Source organism: Stenella coeruleoalba, assembly GCF_951394435.1.
Source record: "Stenella coeruleoalba genome assembly, chromosome: 16".
Taxonomy (NCBI): Eukaryota; Metazoa; Chordata; class Mammalia; order Artiodactyla; family Delphinidae; genus Stenella; species Stenella coeruleoalba.
This window is the reverse complement of record NC_137162.1, coordinates 26,808,566-26,833,330: the sequence shown is the minus strand read 5'-3', so window position 1 is coordinate 26,833,330 and position 24,765 is coordinate 26,808,566. Positions and strand designations below refer to the sequence as shown.

At 47.0% G+C, this 24,765-nt stretch overlaps 1 protein-coding gene across 2 annotated transcripts; it reads left to right on the top strand.

Moving 5' to 3' along the window:
* Positions 1-28: 28 nt before the first annotated feature.
* DPCD (deleted in primary ciliary dyskinesia homolog (mouse)) lies at positions 29-24,582 on the top strand. 2 transcript variants are annotated; one of them, XM_079900829.1, is made up of 6 exons: positions 37-154; positions 8,491-8,571; positions 14,193-14,317; positions 14,660-14,793; positions 21,330-21,432; positions 24,317-24,582. In XM_079900829.1, the coding sequence occupies exons 1-6, from the start codon at positions 91-93 to the stop codon at positions 24,419-24,421; spliced, it is 612 nt and encodes a 203-aa protein (XP_079756955.1). In that variant the 5' UTR covers positions 37-90; the 3' UTR covers positions 24,422-24,582. The 2 variants fall into 2 exon arrangements, with proteins under 2 accessions (XP_079756956.1, XP_079756955.1); XM_079900830.1 differs by lacking the exon at positions 8,491-8,571 and having other exon boundaries at positions 29-154.
* Positions 24,583-24,765: the final 183 nt, after the last annotated feature.

Sequence of the window (24,765 nt, the reverse complement as noted above, 5' to 3'; positions counted from 1 at the left end):
TCCAGAACTTCTTCCGGGTCATCCGGAAGTGACCCTAGGCGGAAACGGTTGCCATGGCAGCGGCCGGGCACGCGGCTGAGCTGAGGGAAGATGGCGGTGACGGGTTGGCTGGAGAGTCTGCGGGCGGCAGAGAAGACGGCGCTGCTGCAGGACGGTAACTCGAGGCACCCCGCGAGCACCCTCGTCCTTTCCCCCAGCGTCCGGCCCTCCGCTCTGGCGCCTCCGGGAAGGGCCTCAGCCCAGGACGGCAGGGCTGGAAGGTCGCGGCCTCCCTCTAGGGCAGTTACTGCATTTGCAAATGAGGAAACTGAGGCCCAGAGAGATGAGGTGACTGGAACACACGTCTCTGGACACCCTAGTTTCCTGGACACCACCTCACTCCGCTCTGAGTTTTGTTACTAATAAATAATAATTCTTTTCACATTCACCGTCATTTGCTCCTCACCGCTGTCCCGAGAGGTGGTTTTGACCCCATTTTACAGAAGAGGAAACTGAAATCCAGGATTTTAGATCGGCCCCAGCTCCCCGAGTCAGTCAGTGGTACAACTGAATCTTGACCTGGGATGAACCTCAGTCTGGAGGTTCTGTTGCTGAAAGCAGCCTGGTATCATAGAAAGGCAGGACACCTGGGCTCTAGTTAACGACTCTGCCTTTAATTTACCGTGGGCTTCCCAGTCGGCCTCTTTACTTGTTTGAACCTCATTTTCCTCATCTGTAAAATGAGGTGGATGGATTACCTGTGTTGTCTCTGAGGTCCTTTCCAGCTGTAATGTTATCTTTGTAAGTGAACCTCTAAATGTTCCCTGGGTCTTTAGAGGAGACAAAGCAACCCCCTACCCCCACCTCGTGCTGGTCCTGGAAGAGGTGTGCACAGAGGTATGGATGGAGTTCTGACTTTCTTCCACCCTAGGACTGGCCAGTGCTTCAGGGTCCCTTCCTGGACTCACTTGGCAGCCAGAATGAATTTGGTCTGAATTCCTGTAGCTTTCAGGAAACCAGCAGGGACTGACATCCACAGGCAGAGGCCAGTCAAGAAAGCGTGGAAATTAAAGTCAGCTGGTCATTTGCTCATTTATTCATGCAGTATTTAGGGATGCTTTTTACTGTGTGTCAGGTTGTGTGCTAGAGCAGATAGAAAGAAAAAGACACGTCCCAGGAGTTCACATAGTGGTCAGGAAAAAAATGTAAATAAACAAAAGCATGTGTGTTAAATAGAGGTTGGACTCTTCTATAAAATGCTATGAGAGCACAGAGGTGAAAATGATTATCTCTTTGAAGGAGGACCTGACAGAAGAGGTGATGTTTATGGGTCCTAAAGGATGAATAGGTGTTTGCTAAGTGGAGAAGAGGGGATAGTTATTCCAGGAAGAATGACTCACGTGTAAAGGCACAGAGGTGTGAAAGTATATGGCTGATTACTAGGGGCATAACAAAACATTTAGTGAGGCCAAAGCATTCACCCAGTCATAATATATCCCTACACTGTGTAAGGTACTAGGTGCTAGGATGCAAGAGTGAATAAAAGGATGCTTTTCTCAAGCGATGAGGGGAAATGGTGGAAAATGAAGAGAGATTGCAGATAAATTGAGGTATGTTGTGATCGATCTCCTATGCCAAACCAAAGATTCTGAACATTATCTCATAGGACAGTGGGGTTTGTTTTTATTGTAAGAAGTACTTAACATAAATTTACCATTTTAGCCTTTATTAAGTGTACAGTTTTGTGGCATTAAGTACATTCACATTGTTACGCCACCATCACCACCATCCATCTCCAAAACGTTTTCATCTTCAGCTGAAACTCTATACTCATTAAACACTAATTCCCCAGTCTCCTTTTCCTCAGCCCCTGGTAATCACCATTCTACTTTCTGTCTTTATGAATTTGATTACAGCAGGAACCTCATATAAGTGGAGTATACAATATTTGTTCTTTTGTGACTGGCTTATTTCACTTAGCATAATGTCTTCGAAGTTCATCCATGTTGTCGCATGTGGAAATGAGGAAATGTCGCATGTCGCTTGAGGAAAGTTTGATTTCCTCCCTTTTTAAGGTCTGAATAACATTTTTCCGTTGTATGTATATACCGTATTTTGTTTATCCACCAGTGTGTCGATGGACACTTGGGTTGCTTCCACTTTTTTTATTGTGAATAATTACTGCTGTGAACATGGGTGTACAAAATATCTATTCTAGTCTCTGCTTTTACTTCCTTTGGTCAAAGGACAGTGTTTAAACAAATATTTCATCAGTCAGGACTTCGTTAAGTTTTTTTGTGAGTAACATCACAAAACAACATTGTTAGTCCCCCCACCAAACCAAAATCAAAAGAAAGAAAACAAACAAAAAAAGCCAAAGGTGTGTATATGCCTTGTCAAACCTCTCCTGTTGATTTATCCTCCTAATGTGTTTGTGAGTGGGCGTAGGATGCTACTAACTTCCCACCAAGAATCACTTCTGTTGCTAATGAGAACCCAACACACTTCTTCATAAATAATTTATGTTCATTGTGGAAATAAGAAAAATAAATAAACAAGTCACTGGTAATCCTACCATGCAGAGATAATCACAATTGACATTTCCATACAGAAACTTCCATATTTTTTCCATGCATACAAACTCATACATATATATATACTTTTTTATCATCTTTATTGGAGTATAATTGCTTTACAATGTTGTGTTAGTTTCTGCTTTACAACAAAATGAATCAGTTATATATATACATATGTTCCCATATCTCTTCCCTCTTGCGTCTCCCTCCCTCCCACCCTCCCTATCCCACCCCTCCAGGCGATCACAAAGCATCGAGCTGATCTCCCTGTGCTATGCGGCTGCTTCTCACCAGCTATCTACCTTACGTTTGGTAGTGTATATATGTCCATGCCTCTCTCTCGCTTTGTCACAGCTTACCCTTCCCCCCTCCCCATATCCTCAAGTCCATTCTCTAGTAGGTCTGTGTCTTTATTCCTGTCTTACCCCTAGGTTCTTCATGACATTTTTTCCCCTTAAATTCCATATATATGTGTTAGCATAAGGTATTTGTCTCTCTCTTTCTGACTTCACTCTGTATGACAGAATCTAGGTCTATCCATCTCATTACAAATAGCTCAATTTCATTTCTTTTTATGGCTGAGTAATATTCCATTGTATATATGTGCCACATCTTCTTTATCCATTCATCCGATGATGGACACTTAGGTTGTTTCCATCTCCGGGCTATTGTAAATAGAGCTGCAATGAACATCTTGGTACATGACTCTTTTTCAATTATGGTTTTCTCAGGGTATATGCCCGGTAGTGGGATTGCTGGGTCATATGGTAGTTCTATTTGTAGTTTTTTAAGGAACCTCCATACTGTTCTCCACAGTGGCTGTATCAATTTACATTCCCACCAACAGTGCAAGAGGGTTCCCTTTTCTCCACACCCTCTCCAGCATTTATTGTTTCTAGATTTTTTGATGATGGCCATTCTGACTGGTGTGAGATGATATCTCATTGTAGTTTTGATTTGCATTTCTCTAATGATTAGTGATGTTGAGCACTCTTTCATGTGTTTGTTGGCAGTCTGTATATCTTCTTTGGAGAAATGTCTATTTAGGTCTTCTGCCCATTTTTGGATTGGGGTGTTTGTTTTCTTGATACTGAGCTGCATGAGCTGCATGTAAATTCTGGAGATTAATCCTTTGTCAGTTGCTTCATTTGCAAATATTTTCTCCCATTCTGAGGGTTGTCTTTTCGTCTTGTTTATGGTTTCCTTTGCTGTGCAAAAGCTTTTAGGTCCCATTGTTTATTAGGTCCCATTTGTTTATTTTTGTTTCTATTTCCATTTCTCTAGGAGGTGGGTCAAAAAGGATCTTGCTGTGATTTATGTCATAGAGTGTCCTGCCTATGTTTTCCTCTAAGAGTTTGATAGTTTCTGGCCTTACATTTAGGTCTTTAATCCATTTTGAGCTTATTTTTGTGTATGGTGTTAGGTAGTGATCTAATCTCATACTTTTACATGTACCTGTCCAGTTTTCCCAGTACCACTTATTGAAGAGGCTGTCCTTTCTCCACTGTACATTCCTGCCTCCTTTATCAAAGATAAGGTGACCATATGTGCGTGGGTTTATCTCTGGGCTTTCTATCCTGTTCCATTGATCTATATTTCTGTTTTTGTGCCATACTGTCTTGATTACTGTAGCTTTGTAGTATAGTCTGAAGTCAGGGAGCCTGATTCCTCCAGCTCCGTTTTTCATTCTCAAGATTGCTTTGGTTATTTGCGGTCTTTTGTGTTTCCATACAAATTGTGAAATTTTTTGTTCTAGTTCTGTGAAAAATGCCAGTGGTAGTTTGATAGGGATTGCATTGAATCTGTAGGTTGCTTAGGGTAGTAGAGTCATTTTCACAATATTGATTCTTCCAATCCAAGAACATGGTATATCTCTCCATCTATTTGTATCATCTTTAATTTCTTTCATCAGTGTCTTATAATTTTCTGCATACAGGGCTTTTGTCTCCTTAGGTAGGTTTATTCCTAGATATTTTATTCTTTTTGTTGCAATGGTAAATGGGAGTGTTTTCTTGATTTCACTTTCAGATTTTTCATCATTAGTGTATAGGAATGCCAGAGATTTCTGTGCATTAATTTTGTATCCTGCTACTTTTCCAAATCCATTGATGAGCTCTAGTAGTTTTCTGGTAGCATCTTTAGGATTCTCTATGTATAGTATCATGTCATCTGCAAACAGTGACAGCTTTACTTCTTCTTTTCCGATTTGGATTCCTTTTATTTGCTTTTCTTCTCTGATTGCTGTGGCTAAAACTTCCAAAACTATGTTGAATAAGAGTGGTGAGAGTGGGCAACCTTGTCTTGTTCCTGATCTTAGTGGAAATGCTTTCAGTTTTTCACCATTGAGGACGATGTTGGCTGTGGGTTTGTCATATATGGCCTTTATTATGTTGAGGAAAGTTCCCTCTATGCCTACTTTCTGCAGGGTTTTTATCATAAATGGGTGTTGAATTTTGTCAAAAGCTTTCTCTGCATCTATTGAGATGATCATATGGTTTTTCTCCTTCAATTTGTTAATATGGTGTATCACGTTGATTGATTTGTGTATATTGAAGAATCCTTGCATTCCTGGAATAAACCCCACTTGATCATGGTGTATGATCTGTTTAATGTGCTGTTGGATTCTGTTTGCTAGTATTTTGTTGAGGATATTTGCATCTGTGTTCATCAGTGATATTGGCCTGTAGTTTTCTTTGTTTGTGACATGTTTGTCTGGTTTTGGTATCAGGGTGATGGTGGCCTCGTAGAATGAGTTTGGGAGTGTTCCTCACTCTGATATATTTTGGAAGAGTTTGAGAAGGATAGGTGTTAGCTCTTCTCTAAATGTTTGATAAAATTCGCCTGTGAAGCCATCTGGTCCTGGGCTTTTGTTTGTTGGAAGATTTTTAAACACAGTCTCAATTTCAGTGCTTGTGATTGGTCTGTTCATATTTTCTATTTCTTCCTGATTCAGTCTTGGCAGGTTGTGCATTTCTAAGAATTTGTCCATTTCTTCCAGGTTGTCCATTTTATTAGCATAGAGTTGCTTGTAGTAATCTCTCATGATCTTTTGTATTTCCGCAGTGTCATTTGTTACTTCTCCTTTTTCATTTCTAATTCTATTGATTTGAGTCTTCTTCCTTTTTTTCTTGATGAGTCTGGCTAATGGTTTATCAATTTTGTTTATCTTCTCAAAGAACCAGCTTTTAGTTTTATTGATCTTTGCTATCGTTTCCTTCATTTCTTTTTCATTTATTTCTGATCTGATCTTTATGATTTCTTTCTTTCTGCTAACTTTGGGGTCTTTTTGTTCTTCTTTCTCTAATTCCTCTAGGTGCAATGTTAGGTTGTTTATTCGAGATGTTTCCTGTTTCTTAAGGTAGGATTGTATTGCTGTAAACTTCCCTCTTAGAACTGCTTTTGCTGCATCCCATAGATTTTGGGTCGTCGTGTCTCCATTGTCATTTGTTTCTAGGTATTTTTTTATTTCCTCTTTGATTTCTTCAGTGATCACTTCGTTATTAAGTAGTGTATTGTTTAGCCTCCATGTGTTTGTATTTTTTACAGATCTTTTCCTGTAATTGATATCTAGTCTCATAGCGTTGTGGTCGGAAAAGATACTTGATACAATTTCAATTTTCTTAAATTTGCCAAGGCTTGATTTGTGACCCAAGATATCTATCCTGGAGAATGTTCCATGAGCACTAGAGAAAAATGTGTATTCTGTTGTTTTTGGATGGAATGTCCTATAAATATCAATTAAGTCCATCTTGTTTAAAGTAGAATTTAAAGGTTGTGTTTCCTTATTTATTTTCATTTTGGAGGATCTGTCCATTGGTGAAAGTGGGGTGTTAAAGTCCCCTACTATGAATGGGTTACTGTTGATTTCCCCTTTTATGGCTGTTAGTATTTGCCTTATGTATTGAGGTGTTCCTATTATATTTTTTTCTTTCACCAAAATATCATAGTAATAAACTTAAAATTTTTTATATTAACATACATATGTACACATAGATTATGTACATATTCTGTGTGTACATATGTACACATATGTACACATAGAATCTTGGGTACGGGAAGATATTCTAAGCACAACTTCTGGATAATAACCACAAAGGAAAAAACAATTGACTATATAAAAATTAAACACTTGTTTGGGAAAACCCACCTTAAACAAAGTTAAAAGGCAATTAAAACAGAACATTTGCAACATATATGACACGTGCTTAATATATACAAAGTTCAATCAGATTAGTAAGAAAAAGATGAATACCCAAATAAAATAGGCTAAGGCCTAAACAGGTAATTCACTAGAAACGTGAACAATAAACCCTTGGAACATTGTTCATTCTTATAACCTTAAAGCCATACAGATATCCTAGTATGGTTATTACAGGATCAACTTTGGCCTCAAGTGGGTTTAAGCCTGGGCTGTCATTTCCTAGCTTTATGACCTTGGACAAGTTACATGACCTTTAATCCTCAATTTTCCTTACTTGTGAAATACAAGTACTGGAGGCACATAGGATTATTTTGAGAATAAATGCAATAAAACATGTAAAGTGCCTGGCCCATAGTAAGCACTGCATCCTGCCTGCACTTAAGACTGGACTCCAGGGGAGAAGAGAGTCAGGCCAGATACCCTCAGCTACTCACAGGGAGCACCTTATACCCCACTCCTGACAGGACAACCTCTTATAGCTCTATGAGCCAAACAAATGAGTAAGGGTGGTGTAATCTAGGCGCCTGCTGAGAGGCCCTGCAAATTTGGGGGTGAGTTTCCCCAGAATACAAATTCGGAATGACTCAAGGGAACTGTGTCTCAGAGGAGTGAATGGACAGTGAAAAGGCTTGGTAGATCAGATAACAGTTGCAAGTTTTGGCTAGTGACTGCTTTAGCTGGTTAAGGGCCTTGGGGCTCTATTCATCAAGCATTCGTTAGGTACCTGTATACCGGGCATTGGTACTGTTATTAGTCTCACTGAGGAGCCTACCTATATCTACTTACCTATCTGTAAAAATAGGGGAAATTATATAGCCACTTTTAAGAAAATGCTTAGTATTATATTACATAGGTGGAAGAGCTGGTCTAAGAGACGCCATTGGGTTCTTCTGTGCTTTCAATGAAAGATGAAGCAATGTTCATTAACTCTCTCAATCAGTATTTAGGTGAGCTCCTAAAATATGCCAAATACTATACTAAGTGATAGGGAAACCATAGGTGGGGGGATAAAACCCCTCTTACCTTAGTAGAAGAGACAGGCAATAATCCAAAAATCACACAAATACATATAAAAATCATACCAAGGTAAATGCTGTAAGGAGAACACACGGGGACTAACATCGTATGGATGTGTGATAGAGATGGCCTAGAGATGTACAGAAGAAGGCAGAGTGAGGGCACGGCTGGAGGGAGGCCTTGGTCGGGAAACCCAGTTCAATATCCTGAGCACATGGGCTTGGTTTTAGGAACTGGGGAGAGAAAGATAAATATGATATCATTCTTGAAACAGATGCTTTTAAAAGTATAGTATGTGATAAATGCTCCACTGTGGATATGAATAAAGCACCAGAGAGGCATAAACAAACAAGTGATGAATTTTGCCAAGGTGGTTAGGAGTGATAGTTTAGGAAGATTTCACAGTGGAAGTGACATTTGAGCTGGATTTTGAAGGGCAAGGAGGAGTTCAGCATTTGGGAAGAAGTTTGGAGCTGTTGCTGGTAGAAGAATCAGCAGAGTAAAGACATGTTCAGAGAAAGCTTAGAAAGGAAGTGAGTCCCAGGACATGTCCTAGAGTAGTGGTGGGCAATGGTTGGCAAGGAGTTCGTGGGAGGCTCTGGGAAGGTTTTTTTAACATGCCCAAGGCTGTTAGTGTTTCCCAGGTAGATCTCTTGACCTGCAAGGCCCAAGGCAAGAGGAGGCTCAGGGGTAAGGCACTCTCTGTTTTGTGCCTAGGGAGAAGGAAGGTGCACTATTTGTTCCCAGATGGGAAGGAAATGGCCGAAGAATATGATGAGAAGACAAGTGAACTACTTGGTAAGTGACGGGACCCCCAGCGGGCCCTTAGGAACACTTGGGGTGACCTAAGCACAGGTAAACACGCATAGCTGAGGCTTCAGGGAGGATCCCAGCACCACATGTGGAAGCTCAGGGAGACTGAAGCCCTTGAGGCAGGATTGTTCCTGAAAATAATCTGAGGTCAGGGCTGGACACCAGAGGTGGAGTGGGCGTCCGCTTGACCAGTAAACCTCACTCCACCCCCAGACAAATGAGAGAGTGAGTAATTCTTCTAAGGTGGGAATGGGCATGTAAAGAAACCGTTGGGGAAAAGCTTTACAGAGAAGGTGGAATTGGAAGTAAGCCTTGAAGGCTGAGTAGTGGTAAGGGCAGGATTTCACTGCAGTTTTTTTTGTCTGTTTTTTGTTTTGTTTTCTGAAGTCATATCGGGAACAAACAAGTATCAGAGGCGCAGCTTTTGACCTTGCCTCAGAAGTGACTCTATTAAATATGTCCCTCATTTTGGAGACGGTCTGAATCAAAGGGAGTAGGAGGTAGAAACGGTGATTTTGCAGCATTGTCATTTTCATTCCTGCAGCCCTTTTCCTCTAAGAATAGGCTCATGAATAGGGGCCGTAGCTCAGATTTCTGGGAATTATTCGATTTGTTCATTCTCTGTTCTCAGGTATGCACATCAGCATTAACCGACTTCCCAGAGCTAGGTGGCTGGTTCTTTGACCCAGGGCCTGAGGCTGTCAGCAGTGGGAGTTGGTCTCTTTATTAAATTTCACCTGAAATGCTAAGACCAATGATGGAATCATGGGCTGGGTTATTTTCTTGTCATTATTCTTGACTTTAATTTCTTCCTGGGCCTGATCGACAGGTAGTATTGGCGGGGGAATTTCTTTTTCCCTTTTTCTGACAGCTCATAAATGTCTAGAACCGACAACACGGATTACACTGGTTTGCATTCTCTTAGTCTCCAGTCTTAAAATATGTGTCCTGTGCATGTTCAGCCGCAGAGTGAAGTGTTGATCCCTTCTTATTATGAGCTGCTTGGGTTCCAGTCCCAATTGGTTTAGTCTGGTACTATTAAAAATCTTGATGTGTTTAGCATATGACACTGATTTGGTGGAAACCAGTACAGTAGTAATATTCTCACAAACCATTGTAATTTATAGCGCTCCCAGGGGGTGACAGCCTTGGAATGCCTAACAGGGGTGAGCTTATGAAAGCAGAGGTCACGTGGGCTGACCACCACCATCACCAGGCCGGGGACTAGCGGCAGCTCTTCTCCCCCAGCCCCCAGCGTCACCTCTCTTCTCCACACAGAGCAAATAATACAGCTATCGGGGTTGTGGCTGTAAAAACAAACAAACAAATAAAACCCAAGGCATCTTAGTTGTGCTTGGACATGAAATTAAAATGAAAAAAAGTCCAGGTCCCTTCATTTGTAGCATCCCACATGAACTGTCATTTTCCCTCTTGGCAGGTGGAGAATAGACAGTGGCCTCCAAACTCCTTTTTCTTAAAAGTAGAAATGGAGGTTCATAGGAAAACGTTGTCTGACTAAAGTTTACCTAATGATAGCAATACCGTAACTTTTATTGGGCGCCATGCTAAGTGGTTTACACGAACCAACCACATTACAGCCCAGTGTGGTAGGTTACTGCTGTCTTCATTTAACAGTTGGGAAAAATGGAAGCTTCAAGAGGATAAGCACCTTGCTCAGAATCACACAGCTGGTTAGTTACAGAGCTAGGATTTAAGCCTAGGTCTATCTGATGAAGAACCCATGCTTTAATCCACAAGAACATTCTGTTGGGAGTTGAGGTTATTTAATCCTGTTTTCTTTTCTTACTAAATCTTGTTCTCCCCAGAATGACCCGGGTAGGGGCTGGAGGGAGCAGGACAGAGATGGGCGGCAAGGAACACCCCACTCAAACCACTGGGCCCTTTGAACAGCTGATCCTTTTCTTACCCGTCTCCAACCACCCCACCCTACCTCCGCCAGCTTGCAAAATACTGTTTGTTTTTCATTTTTAAGTATAAATAATCCCAGGACCTGAACTTTCATTTGTGCATTCTTTGAAGCAAAATATGGATGGGGTTTTTGTGGGTGTAAATGGGAATAGTTTACGTTTTTTCAGCTAATTATACAAATTGGATAATTGGCCAAACTGGTTTTCTGTCCAAAAAACCCAGAAAGTAATTTACAGAGAGAATTACCGATAGGACATCTGTCTGGGTTGGAGCTCTTCCGGTCGGTGTTAATAAGCATAGTAGTGTCATATTTTTTTTCTGCCCTCTCAATGCTATTCATTCCCACCCCCCACAGTGAATGCTGTATGTGTATTCATAGAGGAAAAAACTGAAGGGCCCCATAACAATGATCGGAACATCAAACCAGCCCTAGAAGAACACAGCATGTCCAGGGGGGCAGAGGCTGAAGGGCAGGCCGTCCCCCAGCGATTACATTCGGATTACCGGCTTAATCTGCTTTGGTATTTGACCGCCAGCCTAACCACCCCAGGCTGCATTTGGAGGATATTGAGCACTTTCATCCCCAAGCACTTCACCGGCTTTATAAATGACCCACTCGATTCCCTTCAGCCTCCTCAGGGATGGGACGTGGCAGCTGTTTAATAGCCACATAGCAATGTTGCAGTGTTTTAGGGCAGAAAAGAAGAATCCTGCATCCAGTTTAAGCTGCAGGGAGTACTTAGGAAAGGGGAATGTAATTATCCACATTGGAAGTGGGCCAGGGCTTGGAGCTCTGGGGAAAGAGGCCTTTTAGGACCTCCACTTTCTAGCCCACCTGAAAGATGGGGCCTCCTTTCAGCAGTCTGGGACATCAGCCTGCTTCCTGCTGACTTAGGAAAAAGGCCCCAGGCGCTGCCTCCCTCATATATTCCCCATCAGACCCTTTACAGGGTCATTGAAAGTCTCCTTTCCAAGGACTGGCCCTGGCTCAGCCAGGAAGATATGACAGCGTCCCAGGGAGCTGCCTTGCACACACCAGTTTGGGTTTAACATATAATCAAATCAGAGTGACAGCAGGTGCAAACAGTCTTCTGTTGCCGCAGGAGCTGTCCTTGAGTTCAGGAACAAAGACAGGACAAGAAAGACAAGACAAAATGTATTTGCATGTGTGCATTCATGCCCACGTCCATGGGAGAAATAACAAGGACTTCACCCATTCATTTGTTGGATCTTATCTCACAAGGGAATGAATACGGAGGCTTTCTTCATATTCTAACAAAGAATTTAATTCCAAGGTGTTAAAAAAAAAAAAAAGACAAAACAGCCAAGGGTCCAAATTTCTGTGACCTGAGTGGCTTTCAAGGTCAGCAGTAAGGAAACCAGTAGCTGACTTTCCTCCTCCTTAGGGTACTCCTTGGGAAGGTTTCTGTTCCAAACCCAGTATTCCATGGATAAAAGAGTAGACAGGAAATCCTGGTATCGGAATTGCCTCTCCTGGCCACACTGGCATCGTGCCTCAGGACAAATGATTTAACAGGGTCCATGATTACAGGATGCCTCACTTATCAAGCCCCAGATAGTTAGGTTTTCATAACTTATCAATACATTTTCAAATAATTGAAGCTTTTCCTTTAAATGCTAAAATATAAAAAAGAAATAGAGCTTCATTTTTTTTTAAGTGAACCTTTTAAAATATCATGTATGCTTATTGAATGTTTATAGAATACAAGTTAGCCTTTTACTAATGATTCAAATTCTGGTCTTGAAGTTAGGAGACCTGAATTTTAGCTGTGTTTTTTGCAAGTTAGTGTATCTTTCTGAGCCTTGGTAATTCTTCATACTCTCCCCTGAAGAGTGGTGGCAAGGGTTGAAGGAGAGCAGGCAGGGAAGAAATGCTGTTTCCCATTTGAAAAATACAGGTATTGGACTAGATGCTTTCTAAAGGAACCTCCACCTTTAAACTCTGTGATGACTGTGTTCTGTTATATCGTGATCCTGTCAGGGTCTAAGGATGTTTGTTTGTCCTCACACCAAATGGTCCCACATCCTTTTTAGTTCTGTCGCTGCCCTTGATGTGAGCTATCCCGTCATGCTGTTGTCAGTATGCCTGGGAAAAAATTAATTTCCTGCCTTATTCTACACATAGCATTTTATACATGTCTGAGAATCTGGGAGTGATCTTTCCTACAATAAAGAGTGAGATACATGGGTCTTGTCACAGGAAACCTCCACTTAGAGGCATTTGTCGCTTCTGTATTTGCAACTGTGAACACTGCAACCCAGAAGGCTGGCTTCCAGTTAAATAAGCAAAGTATTACATGAATAGATTTGGATATACTTCTGGTCACAGTCCATTCACTTAAGAGAGAAGAAGTATTTGTGAGAAAAAAAAAAGTTGCCTTTAAAGTATATTTCCAAGTTTTACTCTTCCTTATTTATTTGCATTGTAAACTTGGAAATGTGTTTCTAGGGAGAGTTTTTGGCCCTGAGACGTAATAAAATCACACTGCAGAAGGCACCAGACCTTATAAAAGCACATATTAAAGGGAAAATTCGAATTGTGCAGCATACTTTTGCGTTCAGCTTGTGTGCCTTACTTAGAGCAGTGAGGGTGTTTGGGTTTGGCACAGCTGCCCAGAAGGTCTCAAAGAAACCCATCCTGAGAATCGCATTGCAGCTCTCACCACCCCGGCCCAGAAAAAGGAGCAACTGCGACAGGACGCCAGGCACTTTCTGAGTTGTTTAGCTCCTCACAGCAGCTTCAGGAAGGCTGCTGGCCTGGAGCAACGCTGGGACTGCCACCTGGAAGACCCCCATTGCTGCGGGCAGGGAAGGAACAGAGGGGTCGCACTCGCGAAAGCCCCCTGTGGCCATGGGCGTGCTGACAGCAGTCACTGTGACAGGGCTGAGCAGGGTTCCTGAGCATCCCAGCAGGGGCTTTCAGTTAGTGTTTACTGAATTAGTCTTTTCACTTAGAATTTCCATAAAGTATGTGGCTTAATTGAAAAAAAAAAATCTTATGCAAACATCTGGGTTGTAAAATAGAGATGATTATTTGCATTATAAAAGGATGATTCCACTCTACAAAAAATGTACATTAGATCTTTTATAAATAATGCATTTAAAATATGGTGTGTGCCTAAAATTTCCTGTAAATACAACTCTGGGACTTTTGTTTTAAGCCATGTGCACCTGAGATGAGTGAATTTCTATATTTGGACTTTCTGAATCATGAGACAAATCTGCCTATCAGCTTTCACCCTCTTACTTCATTTTTCCTCTGCCCATTTTTAGAGGGAAAAATGCATGTCACATTTTTGGGGATCCACATTTTCCCTGTTACTGGTAGCTACCCTTTTCCTAACATTCACGTCTTCCCTTTGCATGAAGTCACACCTGGGGTTTTCTAAACTCCACTTGGCGCCTTTCAGAGCTTTGTTCTAATTCCTTTTGTCTGGGCACCCATGATATGGGCTTTACACGTTGTCTAATATTGAAATACTCTCCTGAGATTTCAGAGGTTGTGAGGTCCCTGCTCAGATGGATAAAGCCAGTGTAAAAGCCTGTAGCTCCCACTTTTATCCTGTTCCAGTTACCTAATGTGATATTGATGATTCAGCAGAAAGAAGCAGAGTACCTTTCTTCCCCATAATCCCACTGCTTCCTTCTCTCCTCAGTGAGGAAGTGGCGTGTGAAGAGTGCCCTGGGCGCCTTGGGCCAGTGGCAGATTGAGGTGGGAGAGCCAGCACTCCCAGGAGCAGGGAGCCTGGGGCCTGAACTCATCACGGAAAGCAATTCCAATGTATGTCTGTCTGTCAGGTGTCTTGGGGAGGCTGGGGGAGTGGGCTGCTGGCCCTGGGGGCAGGCGCCATGTCTTGTTCACCTCCTCATCTCCAGTGTACCCACCTGGACACAGTGCTCTAGAAATGTTTGCTTGAATGAGTACCCAAAGGGTTTTGGCTTAGTCATCCCAGGGCGAGGGCTCCAGGCCTAGAATGTCACAGCAATGGCAGTATCAGAGGGGAGCTGTAGGGAAGAGCTGAGGGTCTCCCATTGTGCCCCTTGATAGAGCTTTGTGGAGGGGGAGCCATCCTTTCCCACCCCCCTCCAAGAATAGTCCTCAAGTTGGCTTTGCCTTCTGCAGCCCATCTTCATGCGCAAGGACACCAAGATGAGTTTCCAGTGGCGAATTCGAAACCTCCCGTACCCTAAGGATGTCTACAGTGTCTGTGTGGACCAGAAGGAGCGCTGTGTTGTCGTCAGAACAACCAACAAAAAGTAAGTGGCATGGTGGGCACCTGCCTTCTTGTGTATGAGCAAGGTGGGGGTGGGGTTTGACCTGAGGTTAGGGCTCAGATGGCTCCCCACCTCAGAGGGCAGAGAAGCCTGCTGTCCAGCTCTGAGGGAGGTAGGAGGGCTTCACTAAAGCCCTGTAGTAGGTGCTAAAAGCTGAAGGGCTTTCTCTCTGCAGGACCAGCTTGAATATTGTAATCAGTTCCACCGGGGCAGGGAAATTTGAACAATGAGTATCTGGCCCAGTACTTGGCACAGACTGGGGCTCAATAAATATTTGCTGGATGAATGAGAGGTTGAGGGAATCACCCGGCCATTGCCTTGTGATCTTAAGTGGTTCTGCTGTAAGGTTATTGTGCCTTGACCTCTGGCTGGATCCAGTCCATGATGAACTTGGCCTGGTAACATCACTGTTGGAGCTGGCAGGGAGCCATGGCCTGGAAGGTGCACCTGTCTGAGGTGGCAGTTATTGAACTTTAAAGTACTGGTCTGGGAGCAGCAAACCTATCCCTCCCTGAACTGAGGGACAGTGAGCTGGTGCTTTGGCCTCTTGGAAGTCTCTTGCATGAAGTCACTTGCATTATGTTTCAAAGGGATTACTAGACTTCCTTTTGCTCCTCTTCTCATGGTCTGCTAGGGGAAGGCAAAATGTGGGGTTGAGGGGACAGAAAGTGACCAAAGTGGAGATCTAATCCTGGCAGGGCTGCTTCTGGGCTGATCATCTTGGAAATGCATTGATCTCGTTTGGGTTTCTGGAACTCTGACTGATCACAGGAGAAGAGAAGAGCCCTGTGATGACTCGGTTGTGACCTGAGTCAGGGATTGCAGAATAGGACCAACTCCCATGAAATAGATTTGGTGCATTGAGATGGGAGGTTTTATGAGTTACTGGTCCACAGACTGTGAAGCCACCCAACATGTCTCATGGGGTGCTAAGCTTAGGCCAGAGGTGTCCCCATCATCCACTGATTTACAAGCAGTAAGGAGGACCCAGCTATTTGTCCATCTTCTCAGGTGGTGTGGTGCCAGCCTCCCGTCCCATCTCCCTCAAGGTCCGTGCCTCCCAGGCTCCCCTGGTGCAGCCCTGGGTTCTGCCCTCCTCTATGACCCCCACACCCTCTCACTTTGGCAGGGTTAAGTGGTGGGGAAGGGGTAGAGATGAATGAATTAATTTCAGGATTATTGCTGTACACGCAGCCAGCAGCCCCTGAAGTGGGCCTTGTCTATAAATACAAAGTCATAATAATAAGGATTTGCGTTTATAAAGCACTTTGAAGCTCTCAGATAAAAGGCAGTTTATTCCTGTTATTGTTCTCATCATTAACAGGAGTCAGTGCCTAAAGTGGAATTTAGCAATTTCAGGCAACAGAGAAATTGCCTTTAGGAAAACAAACTCCGTGCTTCAGCAAACATTCCCTGGCGTAAGAGGCCCTGGGCCCAAATTAGGAACAAAAGTGCTTCTGATAGCACTTGAATCTGCAGCCCAGCAGTTTGTGGAGCTGGCTGCTGCCTCCCTTTTGTCCCCCAGAGGTCACTGTCGAATACAGATATCCAGCAGAAATGTGATTACCAGGGAGTGAGAAAAGAGAGGCTAGCTAGCTCACCAAAAAATTCATCTGCAGGCAGATCCTCTGGGTCCCATCTCCTGTGCGTTTTCAGCCATAGGTGGCGCTCTTGACCAGGCGCTCCGTGGCCAGAGGCCCACTCGGCGCCCAAGGCAGGGGGAGACATTTTTGAATTGATGGGTAAGGCCAGGTGGGATGCGAGTAGTGCCCCAGAGTGAGCAGGGCCGGGATTGGATTCCCAAAGAGGGGAGAGGAGTATGTGAGTGCCCACTTCAGAGCCTACAATGAGATCTCAGGTTCAGCGGCCCAGCCTGGCTCAGCACAGCCTTCCTCAGGATCCTCTGCTGGGAGGAAGGTGAGAGAGGCTGCTAAACCCCTAACAGGCTCTTCTGAGCCTAGTGGCATTTTCATCTTCTACCTGGAGTAGAAGATGTCCTATACCTTTACTACCCCGAAATATACAGAACTCAATAGCTATTCCTTTGAGCAGTGTTTAGCTTTTTCAAGATACTTTAAAAATCTGTTTTCTGATCATCACACCATCCAGTGGTGGACAGGGTATGTATTTATTGTTGTGCTATATATGAATGATTATCTATAAAGTCAGCATGATGAACAGACTTACTGAAGGGATAGTTAGTGATGGTTTCAGTGCCCAGGCCTCTTCAGTTTCCATCACACTGTGGCTTTTCTGATTTGACTTCCTTCACCTGGAGGTTCCATGCCTGCCCCGATTCTGATATTCTGGATTATGGTTACCAGTAAAAGCCAGAGTTCCTTTGTCTATACCTGCCTTGTCTCTGAATAACTGGGTTGGCCATTTCTCTTGAAGGAATTGATTCCAGTGTATTATGTCCTTGGCCCCAGGTAATAGCAAGGGATGAATCAGGGAAGGAAGAAAGTGCTTTCCCAGGATCCCATTGTGGCACCATCTATTCCCAGTAAGAGTGTTTGTGCAGAAAGAAGGTTCCTAGCCTCAGCCTAGAAGCTGGCAGCTATAAGTGGAATGAGCTAGGATGTGGAGTAGGAAGATGTCCGCTTGAATCTGGCCTCTGCCACGTATTACCCGTAGCATTTGGGGCAAGGGTTCCTCATATATCATAGGAGAATACTCATACGTACGTCACAGATTGCTTGGGGAATTATGAAATCGTATATGTACAAATACTCAGCCCTATGCCCGGCCTGAAGCAGGCCCTCAACAATTCTTTGAAAATTAGAACCTGAGGAGAGCTTGGCTGATTTGACATCGGTAATACTAACACTGTGGGAGTGTTAATAGGCATCTCTAGAAAAGAGGATTCTGTGGTCAAATAACTTTAGGAAACTCACTTTGGTAGGACTTCTGAGTGCCTTTAGTATGTGAATGTGTGCTGTGACTCTCTACGAGGGGCTACTGTAGGCAGGGGTGACCAGTTTGCCTGGAGTGTTGATGTTTAAGAAAGAAGGGGAGATTTGCCGACTGATTCTCTAAGGGACGGACTGGCTAGAGGCTTCTCTCGACCACTCTGGCCAAGCCTGTGTGCAGGTGTGCAGAGCACCCACTGGAGGTGTGTGGGGCGTGGCCCATGTGACTCCACAGCCATCCTGCTTCTACTTTCAGCCTCCTCCAGAGTCTCTCTCTAACGGCCTGGCTTCTTGTGCCCTTTCTCAGTTCACTAAAAGGGAGAATGGGTTGGGAAAGGACTGGGAATTGGGAAGGGGAGACAGCAGAGAGAGAGTGATAGGGTGCAGCGGATCATTTCTGAAATAGCCGAAGTGAAGCTGTCCTTTTGGCACAGTTTGAGAGAGGTACAGAGTTGGCCTGTTCCAGTCCCTTTGACAGCGACTTAAAGTTCATCTAGGGCAGCTCCTTTATTTTTAGAAAGGAATTTGGAGGAAGAAACTGAGGCCCAGAAGTTAAGTGGCCTGTCCAGAGTCACAGGACAGGGCCAGGGAGTCCTCCTGAGAGCCTTTGCTTCCACATACATCTTTTGGACACTTTTACATTCAGAAAGGAAGCCCACTCTATGTTAGAGGGAGTGTCCAGGAGACCTGCAGGGTGGCTGGGTTCTGGGGGTGACCACCCCCCATATCTGCCCCACCCTTGGACAGACGCAGGGAACCTAGACCAGGTGGTCTGTTACTTTGAGGTGAGAATGTAGAGCGATGGCGGGGGGCGGTGAGGAGATTGGGGGGATTATCACTGTAATAAGGGTATCTCCCTTTACCAGTTTTATGACTTGGGCAAGATACCTAACTTTCCTGTGCCTCAGTTTACTCTTCTGTAAAAGAGGATAACAGAAGCAACCAACCTGAGAGGGCTGTTTTCAGGATTCAGTGTGTGTTGAACAGGGCCTGGCACAGAGTTAGCATTCATAAATGTCACCTTTCACTGTGTGGCCGAGACCAAGGACAGTGAAGGCAGGTGAGAATGGGGGTTGTTGTGCATCAGCGAAAAGTCCAGGAACCACCACACTATAAAGGCTTAGTTTCAGCAGAAACACAGGGTCTCCTCGGGCAGTGATATGGCCTGTTTCTTCTTCATCCTTAAATCCCCAGCTCATAGTTCAAGGTCTGGGACACAGTTGACGCCTAAGAAATGGTTGCTGCCTACCTAGGGCTTGCCTGAGGCTGAGCATTTGGGCTTTTCCAGAAGCACAGTGGGTCCCTCTCCAGTCCAGGTGCTGGTGAGAAAGTGAAGCATGGTTCTTCTCAGGGCAAACCCCAAGGCCAGGGATGGAGATAAGGGAGTATGGGCTGCTCCCTGAGGAGAGAAAGCAGATGCCCCGTACTCCCTTGAAGACTGCCCATCAGAAGCCCCTGAGGAAAATGGTTTAACCTCAGCCAATAAACTAAATCCATTAGAATACTCATAACAGAGCTGAGCCTCCAGACCTACTCTGCCTCCATCCCCCCACCTCGTGAGAGGTGATGGGAGTAGAACAGGGAAGCTGGGGTAAGTCATGCAACTCAAGTTCCCTTTGATCTTGTCATTGCTGTTGAGACCAAGCCCTGGGACTCTTTCTCCAGTCCTGCTACCCCTGCCTGGGGAATGTGCCTTGATGGTGCCCCTCTGAGAGTACACAGGTGTGTCCCTGTCCCCCCTCCCCAGCACACAGCCAGGTAGGCAGAAAGGATGTCCCCACGTTCTGCGCAGCAAGGGCTTACACAGGCCCCCTGGGTTCGGCTGAGCTGTGTGTGCCCGGCTGCTTCTCTCCCGGTTCTGCTTCTTGTGTATGTTTGCAGGGAAGATGTTAACACTTCCTAACAAGCCTTTGTGTTCATCTAATCTCTGCTGTTTAACCTTTGACTCCCTCCCTATTATCAGTGTCTGCCACCTTTGCTGGCCAGACCAGAGGCCCCAGAAAGAGCCCTCAGCCTGGGCTGGCTAGGAAGAGGATGAAGCCGACATTCCACCCCGGTTTGTAGGCAGATGGATCACCTTTCCCTGGGGCAGAGTTTGGAAAATAAAGCAAACTTGTGGTGCCATTAGGATCCCCCAGCCCCCACTCCTTTTGAACTGTCAGCCTTTAAGTAAACATTCTTTTCCTGCCACGGGTCCCAGCACCTTGGCGGGGAGTGAGGAACCTGGAGGATAGGGGCCCTGAGAGCCTTCACTAAACTGAGGGATTTGGGCAGGGAGAGCAGGGCAGAAGTGCTTGCATTGATGTCAACTCTCCTGAGTCCCCAGGGCATCAGGGCTTTTGAAGTGGACTGGGGGTACCTGTCACAACGACCAGGCCCCCCTGACATATTGAAAGCCCTATCCTCTCCAGGCCCCTCACTTGAGTTTGTCTGTACCTGTCTGCAGCGTTTCCCTGCTCAGCCACATACCCTTGCAGCAGCAGTGATGCCATGCCCAGGTGATAGGTCTGGTAGCCACTGGCCAGAGCCTAGGTCGTACTTCCACCAAGGAAAATGCCAAACAGTCCTATTGCTAGAGGTGAGGCGGCCATTGCTTGTGCTCCAGTGTAATAAGCAGCAGACCAGGATCAGGGAACTTTAATCCTGACTCTGCTGACAACTGGCTGTGAAGCCAGGCGAGATATTTCACCTCTCTGAGCCTGAGTTTCCTCTTCGGTAAAGGAGGTCAAATTACAGACATTATGGGTTGGATGTTGCTATCTGGGTTTGTTTTGTTTTGTTTTTTTTTTAGTTTTTTGGCTGTGCCGTGCGGCATGTGGGATCTTAGTCTCCTGACCAGGGATTGAACCCTTGCCCCCTGTATCAGAAGCGAGCAGTATAACCACTGGACTGCCAGGGAAGTCCCAGGGTTGTTTTGTTTTTTTACTAAAAGGGATCATTAATCTCTGGACTGTCACCTGCCATTGAGGGAGACCGAGTGTGGTATGTGAAAATGGAGGAGTGGGGTCCAGAGCCCCAGAGATCCAGCTTCCTTGATGAGTCACATGGCTTGTTCTCTTAGGGATATTTCTCCTTGTGGATGTACTCCCCTCTCTGGCCTACAAGTAGAGTCAGGCTAACAAGGCCTTCAAAGACCCCAAAGGAGGAAAAGGTAACTGAGGTCCTCGGTAAAGGGCCATGTAAGTGCCAACTGTCCGTCCCCAGCTTTCAAGGACAGCCCTAGATTTCCTTATTCTGTTTCTTGTTAGCACACATATCCCATTTTCTTCGGGTGCTGAGGAGGTAGGGCTCGCCTGAGCCAATTGTGTATTCCAGGAGGCTTCTTCCACGTGTCTTTGGGAGGACTGAGCTTGAAGTATGAGTCAGTCTGATCCCTGGTCTAATCAAGGAATTATGACTGGCCCTGTTCCATTGCTGGACTGGCCATAAGGCCTTTCTTTTTCTTCCAGGACCACTAAGCTCTAAAGTACTGGTGTTCTAACTGGCTTCCCTTCTTCCTCTTTGGCTGTGTGGGGAGAATTGTATAGAAGTTTGGCGTCAGAAGGCCTGATGCCCAGCTGTTGGGGTCACTTTGTTGGGTGTTCTCATGGCCTCTTGTTGTCCCCACAGGTACTACAAGAAGTTCTCAATACCTGACCTAGACAGGTATCAGCTACCTCTGGATGATTCCTCGCTGAGCTTTGCTCATGCCAACTGCACCCTCATCATCTCCGTAAGAGTCATTCAGACTTCTTGGCCACTATGTCAGGGACAGGCTCCTTCTTCCCCTGCCCAGTTCCCATCCTACTGGAGTCCTCAGTTCCAGCCCCAGCTACTCCTGGGGTGTGCTTGCTAGAGAACAGGCCTGTCTGCCTCAGCATGGTGTGAGCCGGTGAGGGTCAGGAGGCTGATTTTAAAATCATAGCTGAAAGAGGATAGAGGGTGATGGGGAGGGGTAGAATCCACAGAACTGGGGTTCTAGATGGTCCAAAGGCCTACCCCTACCCAGCCATGTGACCTTCAGCAAGTCATTCAACCTTGTAGGCCCCAATTTCCTCATCTTTGAATAGAAGGGGGAGAGGGAGAGGGAGGGAGGCAGAGAGAGGGAGGGAGGCAGAGAGAGGGAGGGAGGGAGAGAGGGAGGAAGGGTGAGGGAGGGTGAGAGGGAGAGAGAGGGGAGGGAGGCAGAGAGAGGGGGAGGGAGAGAGAGGAAGGGAGGGAGGGGAAGAGAGAGGGAGGAAGGGGGAGAGGGAGAGGAAGAGAGAGGGAGGAAGGGGGAGAAGGAGGGAGAGGGCGGGAGGAAGAGAGGGAGAGGAAGAGAGAGGGAGGGAGAGTGAGAGGGAGAGAGAGGAAGGGGGAGAAGGAGGGAGAGGGAGGGAGGAAGAGAGGGAGAGGAAGAGAGTAAGGGAGGGGGAGAGAGAGGGAGGAAAGGTGAGAGGGAGGAAGGGTGAGAGGGAGAGGGTGAGAGAGGGAGGGAGGGGGAGGGAGGAAGAAGGAGGAAGAGGGAGGAAGGGGGAGAGGGAGGAAGAGGGGGTGAGAGGGAGGCAGAGAGGGAGAGGGAGGAAGGGGGAGAGGGCGGGAGGAAGAGAGAGGGAGGAAGGGGGAGAAGGAGGGAGAGGGCGGGAGGAAGAGAGGGAGAGGAAGAGAGAGGGAGGGAGGGTGAGAGGGAGAGAGAGGGAGGAAGGGGGAGGGAGGAAGAGGGGGTGAGAGGGAGGCAGAGAGGGAGAGGGAGGAAGGGGGAGAGGGCGGGAGGAAGAGAGAGGGAGGAAGGGGGAGAGAAGGAGGATGGAGGAAGAGGGAGGGAGGGAGAGGAAGGGAGGGAGGATGGAGGGAGAGGAAGAGAGGGAGGGAGGGGGAGAGGGAGGGAGGAAAGGTGAGAGGGAGGGGAAGAGAAAGGGAGGAAAGGGAGGAAGGGGGAGAGGGAGGGGAAGAGAAAGGGAGGAAGGGGGAGAGGGAGGGAGAGAGAGGAAGGGTGAGAGGGAGGAAAGGTGAGAGGGAGGATGGAGGGAGAGAGGGAGGGAGGAAGGGGGAGAGAGAGAGGGAGGAAGGGAGGGAGAGGAAGAGAGAGGGAGGAAGGGTGACAGGGAGAGGGAGGGAGAGGGAGGAAGGGGGAGAGGGTGAGAGGGAGGAAAGGTGAGAGGGAGGGGAAGAGAGAGGGAGGGTGAGAGAGGGAGGAAGGGTGAGAGGGAGGATGGAGGGAGAGGAAGAGAGAGAGAGGAGGAGGAAGGGGGAGAGTGGGGGAGAGGAAGGGAGGGAGAGGGGGAGGGAGGGAGAGAAAGGGAGAGGGAGAGGAAGGGAGAGGGAGGAAGGGTGAGAGGGAGGAAAGGTGAGAGGGAGAGGAAGGGTGAGAGGGAGAGGGAGGAAGGGGGAGAGAGAGAGGGAGGAAAGGGGAGAGAGAGAGGGAGGAAGGGAGGGAGAGGGTGAGAGGGAGGATGGAGGGAGAGGAAGAGAGAGGGAGGAAGGGGGAGGGAGGGAGGGTGAGAGGGAGGAAGAGGGAGGGAGGAAGGGGGAGGGAGGGAGGGTGAGAGGGAGAGGGTGAGAGAGGGAGAGGAAGAGAGAGGGAGGAAGGGTGAGAGGGAGGGAGAGAGGGAGGAAGAGGGAGGGAGGAAGGGGGAGAGAGGGAGGAAGAGGGAGGGAGGAAGGGGGAGAGGGTGGGAGGGAGGGAGAGGGAGGAAAGGTGAGAGGGAGGGAGGAAGAGGGAGGGAGGAAGGGGGAGAGAGGGAGGAAGAGGGAGGGAGGAAGGGGGAGAGGGCGGGAGGGAGGGAGAGGGAGGAAAGGTGAGAGGGAGGGAGGGAGAGGGGGGAGGGAGAGGAAGGGAGGGAGGAAGAAGGAGGGAGAGAGAGGGGAGGGAGGCAGAGGGGAGGGAGAGAGAGGGAGGAAGGGGGAGGGGGGAGAGGGAGGGGAAGAGAGGGAGGGAGAGAGGGGGAGGGGGAGGAAGGGGGAGAGAGGGAGGAAGGGGGAGAGGGAGAGAGAGGAAGGGAGGGAGAGGGGGAGGGAGGGAGAGAAAGGGAGAGGGAGGAAGGGGGGAGGGAGGATGGAGGGAGAGGAAGAGAGAGAGAGGAGGAGGAAGGGGGAGAGTGGGGGAGAGGGAGGGAGAGAGAGGAAGGGAGGGAGGGGGGAGGGAGGGAGAGGAAGGGAGAGGGAGGAAGGGTGAGAGGGAGAGGAAGGGTGAGAGGGAGAGGGAGGATGGAGGGAGGAAGGGGGAGAGAGAGAGGGAGAGGAAGAAAGAGGGAGGAAGGGGGAGAGGGAGGGAGAGAGGGAGGGAGGAAGGGGGAGAGAGGGAGGAAGGGAGGGAGAGGGAGGAAGGGGGAGAGGGAGGGAGGGAGAGAAAGGGAGAGGGAGGAAGGGGGAGAGGGAGGAGGGAGGAAGAGAGGGGAGGGAGAGGGAGGAAGGGAGGGAGGGAGATGGAGGAAGGGGGAGAGGGTGAGAGAGGAAGGGAGGGAGGCAGAGAGAGGGAGAGGGAGGGAGGGAGAGAGGAAGGGAGAGGGAGGGAGAGGGAGGAAGGAAGAGAGAGGGGAGAGAGAAGGAGGGGGAGGGAGAGAGAGTGTGTGTGTGCGCGTGTGCGTAGAGAGGGGTGATGTGACTGAATCATGTCCTCTCCTTGGCTCCCTCCACAGTACCAGAAGCCAAAGGAGGTTCTAGTAGCTGAGTCAAACCTGCAGAAGGAGCTGAAGAAGGTACAGACAGCACACAGCAGTGACGGGGACTGCACGACTCAGTAGCGGACCCCTGAGGCCTGCACTTCCAGCGCTGAGTGTGGGTGAGGCTCTTCCTGTAGAGGCCTCTGAGACTTCAAGGCTTGGGCACTCCTAGCCCCTGAGTCGTGGTCTTCTCTCCTGAGTAAAATAATTCTGAGTCACTGTGGGTGCACTGCCCTCTTGTCCACCTCTGATGCTTCTGCCCCCCAGGGAGGGTGCTGGTGATGACATTTCCTTCTCCTCTAGCCTAGGGACCTTCAATATAGAACCTTCCACATAAACACATAAAGGGAGGTATGGGTCTTAGATGGAGAAGAGGATCAGGGAGCCCTGACCCCAGCAGGACAGGGCATCTTCCCCAACCTGTT